The sequence below is a fragment of the Corythoichthys intestinalis genome, chromosome 11, assembly GCF_030265065.1.
Source record: "Corythoichthys intestinalis isolate RoL2023-P3 chromosome 11, ASM3026506v1, whole genome shotgun sequence".
In the NCBI taxonomy this organism is placed as follows: Eukaryota; Metazoa; Chordata; class Actinopteri; order Syngnathiformes; family Syngnathidae; genus Corythoichthys; species Corythoichthys intestinalis.
In genome coordinates, this window is record NC_080405.1 from 42,920,001 (window position 1) to 42,929,723 (window position 9,723).

Genomic DNA, 9,723 nt, shown 5'->3' on the forward strand with positions numbered 1-9,723 from the left:
AGGTTAACAAATTTACACAGTTTAATGTTATCCTAACTCTGATGCAGGTCGGACTTTCAGTAGTAAAATTAGCGGTGTGTTCCCCATCTCCATAACATTGACGCCTTTTTTAGGGCTGTCAAAATTATCACGTTAACGGGCGGCAATTAATTTTTTAAATTAATCACGTTAAAATATTTGACGCAATTAACGCACAGATTTAAATGACAGTACAGTCAAATGCCCACTTGTTAATTGTGTTTTGTGGGGTTTTGCTGCCCTCTGCTGGCGCTTGGGTGCGACTGATTTTATAGGCTTCAGCACCCATGAGCATTGTGTAAGTAATTATTGACATCAACAATGGCTGGCTACTAGTTAATTTTTTGATTGAAAATTTTACAAATTTTATTAAAACGAAAACATTAAGAGGGGTTTTAATATAAAATTTCTATGACTTGTACTAACATTTATCTTTCTACCCATGGATCGCTTTAACAGAATGTTAATAATGTTAATGCCATCTTTTTGATTTATTGTTATAATAAACAAATAATGTCCTTATTTACAGCACAGTGAATATATATATCCATCTTGTGTCTTATCTTTCCATTCCACCAATAATTTACAGAAAAATATGGCATATTTTATAGATGGTTTGAATTGCGATTAATTGTGAATAAGTCTTTTTACATTTCTTACATTGCCTGCTGCTGCTGCTGGCCAAGAAAATCTTCTAATATCCCTCTTCAAAGGGGCGGTTTAGGCTGCATGTTGTCACCATTTTGTATTTCTGTCTGGGCTGTGAGTGCATGTGTGTGTGTGTGTGGGGGGGGGTTTAAGTCATCAGCTAATCAAATGTGCATTTGAGGGGAAAATGGACTGGCATAATAATAATGCCATTAATAATGGTAGGCTCAATTCTATCCTTATAACATATGGTAAGACAATCTAAATTACCTGTACAACTGAACTCATTATATAATGCAGATAAGGTTACTTAAAAGTTTGTGGGGACAATTTGAGCATCCTGAAAATTTGGTAGTGTTATGTCCCTAACGTCCCCATGCAAACCTACGCCCTTGCTAAGAAGCCTGATTTAGAATTCCCCTCAAGAATGATGGGAAACAAAAATACGCTCTATGTCAACTTATTATTATAAATGTTCTTGTTTTGGGCATAAGCGGAGTTTAAGGGGGGCCCGGGGGGCCAGGCCCCCCTTGGTGGCCGAAAAGTGTCAATGCAAGTAATTGACTTTCCTATTTATATATAAAAGTTGTAAAGCAAGAAAACAAACAACAAAAATGAATGAAATGAACAAAAAAGATATTTTTTATAATGCGTCAAAATTATTTTTTGAACAAATCATGTGACTAGCACCTTGGACAGTCATTTGCTTTGCATATTATTTAAAAAAAAGAAAGAAAAAGAAAAAGAAAAGAAAAGAAAAAAAGAAAATAGGAGAGGTCAATTTTATTTTTCAAAAGATTTTTTTATCTGATTGAAAAAATTTTTTTTGATTGAAGCAACTTTTGGGGGGGATTGAATGATTGACACAAATGTCCTACCCATAATATGGCTCAAACACAAAAAGGATTGCTAAAATCAAAACTTTTTAAAAGAAAAATTAAGTGTTCAAATGCAAATTTTTGAGCCTAAAATATTTTTTCAAGTTCAAAAACTTTTTTAATGACTGAAATTTTTTGATTGAAGTGATTTTTCTTTTGAAAATAGTTTTTTTTTTCTTTTTGTATGAAGCAACTAAATTTTTTGATTGAATAATAAAGACACAAATGTCCTAGCCAAAATGTGGCCCAAACACAAAACAACATTACTTCAATCAAAAAAGTTGCTTCAATCAATCAATCAATCAATCAATCAAAAAAAAAAAAGATTTATAGAAAAAATAAAATAAATAAAAATGAAAATAGCTTTCAAATGCATTTTTGGGGGTTTCAATTTTATTTTTGCATTCAAACACATTTTTTTTGATTGAAGACTTTTTTTTTAATTGAAAATATATATTTTGATTGAGGCAACTTTTTGTTTTGATTGAAGCATTTTTTTTGGGGGGGTCGAATAATGAAGACACAAATCTACCTCCTTATGGCTCCGCCCAGGGGATACAATTTGTGACTGAGGTAACTACATTGGCACGACACCAGCGGGCGTACCATATTCAATGGATGATGATCTTGGTGAAAAGTATTGTTGTCCTGCCAGCAGCCTGATTTAGAATTCCCCTCAAGAATAATGGGAGACAAAAAAACGCTCATTTTCAATTTATTATTATAAATTTTTGCGTTTCAGGGTCATCAACATGTTGTGCCTCCCTGCCCCTAAAGTCAAACTCCGCCTACGGTCTTAACTTGTCAATTTTTTAATAAATAGTTGTGCATTGGGCAAGTGGCTGCTGTCCCTGAAAGGGTTAAATTTCAAAACCATGTCCAATGGAAGTGCTTGTAAGATTTGGGAGCCAATGGAATAAGTGTGGTGTGGGTGTAGTGCACATTTGGGCGTTACCCTGAGTTCATCTGTTTGCTTAGCTTCAGTTTGACGCCCACAGACTCTTCCTACCTGCAGATCGCCTTGATCGTACTCCACAACACTACGAAAAGGTAAAATCGTTGGCTGTGTTTGTATCCAATGTTGTTCTGCAGTCATTTAGGTAAATGCTATCATAGTTGCTCATTGTGTTTTGCTTTGGTTGTTTTTTTTTTTTTTTTTTTTAATGTTGTAAACAGATTTTGGTTTTCGACTTGATTTCCACTCATTTAAATGCGCAAACTTAATTTTTTTATGATTTAGTCCTCTATTTGTTTACCACACGGTATAAATTATTACATGTTATGAAATGTTCGTTGTTTCTTTTGCCCGGGAAGTTGCGTAACTTCAGGTAACTTAAGGGTACACTGGAGCTCAGGCATTTTAATGGGCTTGGTTGTGTACCTGTATGGGCATGAAGTGCAAGCCACACCTTTAGTGATGAATGAATAGTGAGATTTTGTGTGTGGGAATGATTGTGTATGGGAATGATTGCGCAATAGAAAACAGTTCACTTGGGGAAAACCACTAATTATATAAATTCTTTCCTTTTCGAAAGCTTTCAGAATGGGCGACAATCCGGTCAAAAAGGAAGTGCAAAACTTTAACGTGGAAACGCTGCGGAAGACCGAAACGGAGGAGAAGAACAAACTTCCTACTCAATCGGGTAGGTGGCAACTTTTTGAGAACAATGCTATCCACGTCATTAAAAGGGCAATACTTCCCCACCAACAATTAAAAGTACCTATCTGCAGACTTTGGATCAAGTTTCAACTGGGAATACACACCCACTGATAAAGATGAGCTCATACTGCCACTCATTGCTGTTACCATTTTTCACTGTTAGTTTTTTTAAGATTAGAGTGCATTTCATCTTGCATTGCAATAAATTAGGAATCGGGATTGTGTTAGGTTCATTGAACCGTAACATTTTTTCTTTTTGCAAAGATACCAACACTTGTTTTATTTTGTTGATGTGTAGTGCTTTGAGTATAGCACAGGTGTCGAACTCGAAGCTCGGGAGCCAGATGCGGACCGCCAAATCATTTTGCGCGGCCCACGAAAGTAAATGATGTGCATCGACTTTGTTTTTCATAAAAATAAAGGTTCAAGGAAATTTCTGTAGTCCCCAATGAAAGATGTAGAACTACTCGGACAATGTTTTTTGTTCCCCTTTCTAAAAACTCTAAGTAAATTATAAGATATATAATAAAAATATATTTTAAATAAATTCAAATAATATCTACAGTTTATATCCTTTTTTTCTTTAATTAGGAAAGAAACACATTTCAAAAAAGAATAGTTTTTCCCTTTATTTATTTATTTATTTTGAGTATAATGAATATAATATAATGTATAGTATAATGAAAACTGGAATAAAATGGAAAAAATAAAATTACAAAAAAATATATTTACTACTTGTCCTCTTTTGGTTTTTAAATTTAAAAAATGTAAATAAATTTTAAAATAAACTATTAAGAAAATATTTGTAATTAAGAGTGGTCAATTTCTAGGGGGAAAAAAATCTGTATTTGCTTCACGAATATCAGGATTACATTTTTTTTTTATCAACGATTAGTCGATTCAACGTGAGTTTTGATTTTGCTTTTTAAATTATGTCAATATTTCAAAATCAAATCTTTGATTTTTTTTCTCTTAATATCTATATTTCTAGAGATCCAAGCAGAAAAGAAAATGGTGAACGAAGAACGTAAGTATGCAAGCAAAAACTGCGTGTCTAGCGCCGTCCAACCAAGGAGTTTATCACCAGTAGACGTCCAATTCATTTGAACTGGGAGGAAGCCTTTCCAATTCAAACTGATTGGACGTCTAATGCTAATGGCAGCCAATGAATTAACAAGGAAAATGCTGAAACATCAATCGTTACTGTCAAAAGTAGTGCAAAATCAAATTCACTCCATAACTTTCTGATGATCTGTGGTTGTGCAAAAATAAATGCATAACTTACTGAGTTATGTGTTTGTTCTCTTGCAATCCAGTATTGTATCCGGATACAACATTTCAGTATTGATACTTTGGACTGTAAAAATCTGTATATAAACCACACTGTACTATAAGCCGCAGGGTAAAAAGCGGAGGAAAAAAGTTGCGGCTTATAGTCCGCAAACTACGGAATTTAAGAAATTATCCTTTGGGAAAATAGATGCTTTAGTTATTGTTTAAGGACTAATCAAGAAAAAACTGTTATTAGTTTCTCAGAACAACAATTTACATAGTAAGATAATTTGCTTCTTGAACAGCTTGCAGAAAAGAATTGGAGGAGTTTGATGTGAAAAAGCTGCGGAAGACTGATACAGAAGAGAAGAATACGCTTCCAACTTCAGATGGTAAGTGGGGAAACTTAGAATACAATACGATCTCACTCACCAGTCAAGAGCAGTGCAAGAAACTGTAAATCACACCAACAGACATTGATTCAAAGGTTATCTGTCAATACACACCCTTTGAGAAGATTAGCTCTTTGTGTTGACTTACAGTTGTGGAACGGTATAGTACGAGACACGAGCCTCATTGGACTTAATATTGCTAATAGGGTTGTTCCGATCATGTTTTTTTGCTCCCGATCCGATCGTTTTAGTTTGAGTATCTGCCAAACCCGATATTTCCCGATCTGATTGCTTTTTTTTTTTTTTGCTCCCGATTCAATTCCAATCATTCCCGATAATTTTTCCCGATCATATACATTTTGGCAATGCATTAAGAAAAAAATGAATAAAACTCGGATGAATATATACATTCAACATACAGTACATAAGTACTGTATTTGTTTATTATGACAATAAATCCTCAAGATGGCATTTACATAATTAACATTCTTTCTGGGTTCTGAGGGATCCACGGATAGAAAGACTTGTAATTCTAAAAGGATAAATGTGACTTTGTATATTGTGACTAAATATTGCCATCAAGTGTATTTGTTGAGCTTTCAGTAAATGATACTGTAGCCATGCCCAAATGCATGATGGGAAGTGCAACCATGACTGTGTGTAATGGTACCAATTGATATATATTCTCAGCGTTGGGAAATAAAATAGTGTGTCAAGAAATTATCAACTACTGCCTTTCTTCCCCACATTGCTTCCCAGGATATTTCTAATCGTTGAGAGAGGGATTGTAAGGCTTTAGCCAATTAAAAAATGGCTTCAAAGGCTGCCATAATTCTCTCTACTCGTTTTACGTTCCCTTTCAGCTCTATGAATACGTAATACGGTGCCATTAATAGATTGAACGCGACAATGCGTGAGTGGGTAGTGCAGCACATGCGTTAATTGCGTTAATTATTTTAATGTTATTACCACCGTTTACGCGATAAATACGACAGCCTTACTTTAAGCCAAAACTAAGGACTCTGGATGAGTGTAAGACATTTTGTCTGTAACGTTAAATACAATTAGAAAACGATTTAATTAAAAAATATATATATACAGTATATACTGTATATATATTAAAAATGGTATGTCCAATATTTTTTTGCCGATTCCGATACATTGAAAATGACGTGATCGTACCCGATCGATCGGCACATCTTTAATTGTTCATCCTTATAAATAGCGAGAAGGTTAGGGTTAACAATACGGGCAAGCATTTTTGGCTCTTCTTCAACTGCATTTGAATAATAATGTGATTTATTTATTTATTTTTTTATGATTGTTAAATTTGAACCACTGGTTCAACAAATTTATCTATAGGTAATGCTTTGGTTAACCATTTCAGAGACCATTGTCACTACAATGGTGTTATACTTGATTAGCACTTTTCCACCTTTCAAGGCGCTCAAAGCGCTTTACACTACATCGCCATCTACCTACTGGTGACGCAGCACCAGGAGCAATGTGGGGTTCAGTATCTTGCTCAAGGATACTTCGGTGAGTTCATCAGGGCATAGAATCGACCCCACAACCTCTGGGTTGGGGGACAACTACTCTATCACTGAGCCACGCCGTCCCCAAATGGCATTCCCGATAGACAGCTATTCAAAAGTTGACACTTGAGAGCTTTAACCCTTTATAGAGCAAGTAGCTATTTTTTTCATCTTTATTTTAGTCATTTTAAAAGTAAATTAAATATTAGCATTTGTATTCCATTTTTTTATATAAATGGAATTGTAAATAAATTGATAAGTTAATACAAAACCCAATTAGTAAAAATAAATAAAAACAAACACTATTTACAGCCCCAAGTAACACACTTGTTATATTTTTTCAAAGTATTCTACTTATTGTACTGATTGCGATAGATGTCCAATTCATTTAAACTGAGAAGATGGCTGGTTAAATTTTTTTTTTTTTTTTTTTAAATCATTATTCGTGCATGAAAGAGTGAAGACACACACACTAACTCAGTTGGCCTATAGGACTATCAATAATGTTTTTGTTTGTCTCCCTTTTGATTTATTTATTTATTTTGTAGACATCGAGGACGAAAAGACAATGATAAAAGGAGAAAGTAAGTATTCCAGAAGAAGCTTCCCTTGAGAAAATGATCACTTTAGTTATTGTTTTAGGACTACGTGTGCAAAAGTAGTCATTGGTTTGTCAGAACACCCATTTACATGAGATAATTGCTTTTTAAACAGCTTGCCGGAAGGAAGTAGAAGACTTTGACGTGAAAAAGCTGCGGAAGACAAAAACTGAAGAGAAGAACCAACTACCGACTACAAAGGGTTAGTGGGAATTTTTGGGAAAAACAAATACTAACCTGTTAAACAGTCATGAGCAGTGCAACACTTCTTATCACTTAGAATCATAGGTCATCTGTACGCAAACAACGCTCTGTGCTTAAGGCACATTTTTTTTTTTTTCCCCTAGCAGCCTACGCGCACCCTTCTAAAGCTATTGGTCACATTCATGACTTATTTCTTGGCACTACTGTATCATTAATTATGTGTTTTTCTTTGTCTCCCATTTAACATTTTTTTTGTAGATATTGAGGATGAAAAGAAAATGATGAAAGATGGATGTAAATGACTCACCCCTAGCTCAAGCTTGACTTCCTTCCATATGATCCAGTCCCATCTGCTGCCATATGCCAACATGAGTTATTGAGGAAAAATATAACTGCCTTTCATGTATTTTATTGCTCTTTTTTTTAAGACTAAATAAACCAAATTTTGTTTCGCAGAGTTTGAATGTAGATTTTGACTTCAATATTAATGTAGTTCTGAAAATGTCATTTTTTTTTCTCTGTGAGTTGTCTAGAAACTTGCAAAGTTTTTTTGTTTTTTTTTTGAGGGGGGGTGTAACTGTTCAACTTTATGTCAATATTTGCCCACTTGATTTGAATTTTGCTTCGAACCAAACCGTGTAATGGTTGAGAGAATAAATAGCATTGGTACCAAGGTGAAATTAGTGTTCTTTTAACACAAAAGTTGATGTACCATACTAAGAAATCAGTGCGGCGTAAACACAATTTGAAAAGGCTGAAGAGCAATTGAATGTAATAGCATAAACCAGTCGAGCAAGTTTTGTTTTATAAGACTGGATTCCCCTAAGAAAGTGCCAGCTGTTATTTTCCAAGACTTGCACAAACACATTAGTGTAGCAACTTGCTAAAAATAGATCTACAGTATTGTTAGTGTTGCGCGATAGAACAGGTTCTGGCAACCTCTTGATCTTGTTGATGCCTTATCTCAAAAAGCTCTACATTTTGTCTCATCTGACCAGAAAATATTCTTCCAAAACGTTTTTTTTGGCTTTCTCAGGTAATTTTTGGCAAACTCCAGCCTGTCTTTTTATGTCTCTGTGTCAGAAGTGGGGTCTTCCTGGGTATCCTACCATAGAGTCCCTTTTCATTCAGACGCCGATGGATAGTACGGGTTGACACTGTTGTACCCTCGGACTGCAGGACAGCTTGAATTTGGATGGATGTTAGTCGAGGTTCTTTATCCACCATTTGCACAATCTTTCATTGAAATCGCTCGTCAATTTTTCTTTTCCGTCCACATCTAGGGAGGTTAGCCACAGTGCCATGGACTTTACACCTATTGATGACACTACGCACGGCACACACAGGAACATTCAGGTCTTTGGAGATGGACTTGTAGCCTTGAGATTGCCCATGCTTTCTCCCCATTTTCCTTCTCAAGTCTTCAGACAGTTCTTTGGTCTTCTTTCTTTTCTCCATCCTCAATGTGGTACACACAAGGACACGGGACAGAAGTTGAGTCAACATTAATCCATTTTAATTGACTGCAAGTGTGATTTAGTTACTGCCACCACCTGTTATGTGCCACAGGTAAGTAACAGGTGTTGTTAATTACACAAATTAGAGAAGCATCACATGATTTTTCTAAGGGTGCCAATGCTTTTGTCCTGCCCATTTTTGGAGTTTTGTGTAAAATGATAAAAATTTAATTTTTCCCCATTCTTTTGTGTTTTTTCATTGCAAGAAAAATAAATGAAGATATTACTATCAAAGTATTTGTAATTGCAAACATTTTCTGGGAGAAATTTAGTATTATCTGACAGAATTGCAGGGGTGCCAACCCATTTGGCCAGCACTCATAAGTGGATTTTATGGGGCGGGCAAGCCCCCCCCCTGGTGTCCAAAAAGTGTCATTGCATGTAATTGACTATCCTATATATATAAAAGTTGAAAAGCAATAAAACTGCAACAAAATGAATAAAATGAACAAAAATATACATTTTTATAATGGGTCAAAATTATTTTTCGAACACCTTGGACGGTCATTTGCTTTGCATACAATTTGAAAAAAAAAAAAAATTGGGGGGGGGGGGATATTTTTAAAAATGACTTTTTTCTTTGACCGAAAATTTTTTTTTTTTTTGATTGAAGCAACTTTTTAGGGGGATTGAATGATTTAGACACAAATGTCCTAATCATAATATGGCCCAAACACAAAAAGGATTGCTTCAATGAAAGAAAACTTTTTCAATGAAAAATTAAGTGTTCAAATGCAAATTTTTCAATCTCAAATATTTTTTCGCATTCAATATTTTTTCTATGATTGAAATGTTTCTTTTTTTTTGATTGAAGTGATTTTCTTTTTTAAAATCTATATTTTTTTTGAAGCAACTTATTTTTAACTGAATAATAAAAACAAAAATGTCCTAGCCAAAATGTGGCCCAAAAACAAATCAACATTACTCCAATCAAAAAAGTTGCTTCAATCAAAAAAAAAAAAAACTTGACTTCAATCAAAAAAAAAAAAAAAAAATCAAA

At 34.4% G+C, this 9,723-nt stretch overlaps 1 protein-coding gene across 1 annotated transcript; it reads left to right on the forward strand.

The window, feature by feature from the left end:
• The first annotated feature begins 2,450 nt into the window (after nucleotides 1–2,450).
• tmsb1 (thymosin beta 1) lies at nucleotides 2,451–9,166 on the forward strand. Its single transcript, XM_057849421.1, has 7 exons — nucleotides 2,451–2,594; nucleotides 3,080–3,187; nucleotides 4,196–4,231; nucleotides 4,782–4,868; nucleotides 6,952–6,987; nucleotides 7,118–7,204; nucleotides 7,465–9,166. The coding sequence occupies exons 2-7, from the start codon at nucleotides 3,088–3,090 to the stop codon at nucleotides 7,506–7,508; spliced, it is 390 nt and encodes a 129-aa protein (XP_057705404.1). The 5' UTR covers nucleotides 2,451–2,594; nucleotides 3,080–3,087; the 3' UTR covers nucleotides 7,509–9,166.
• The last annotated feature ends 557 nt before the right edge of the window (nucleotides 9,167–9,723 follow it).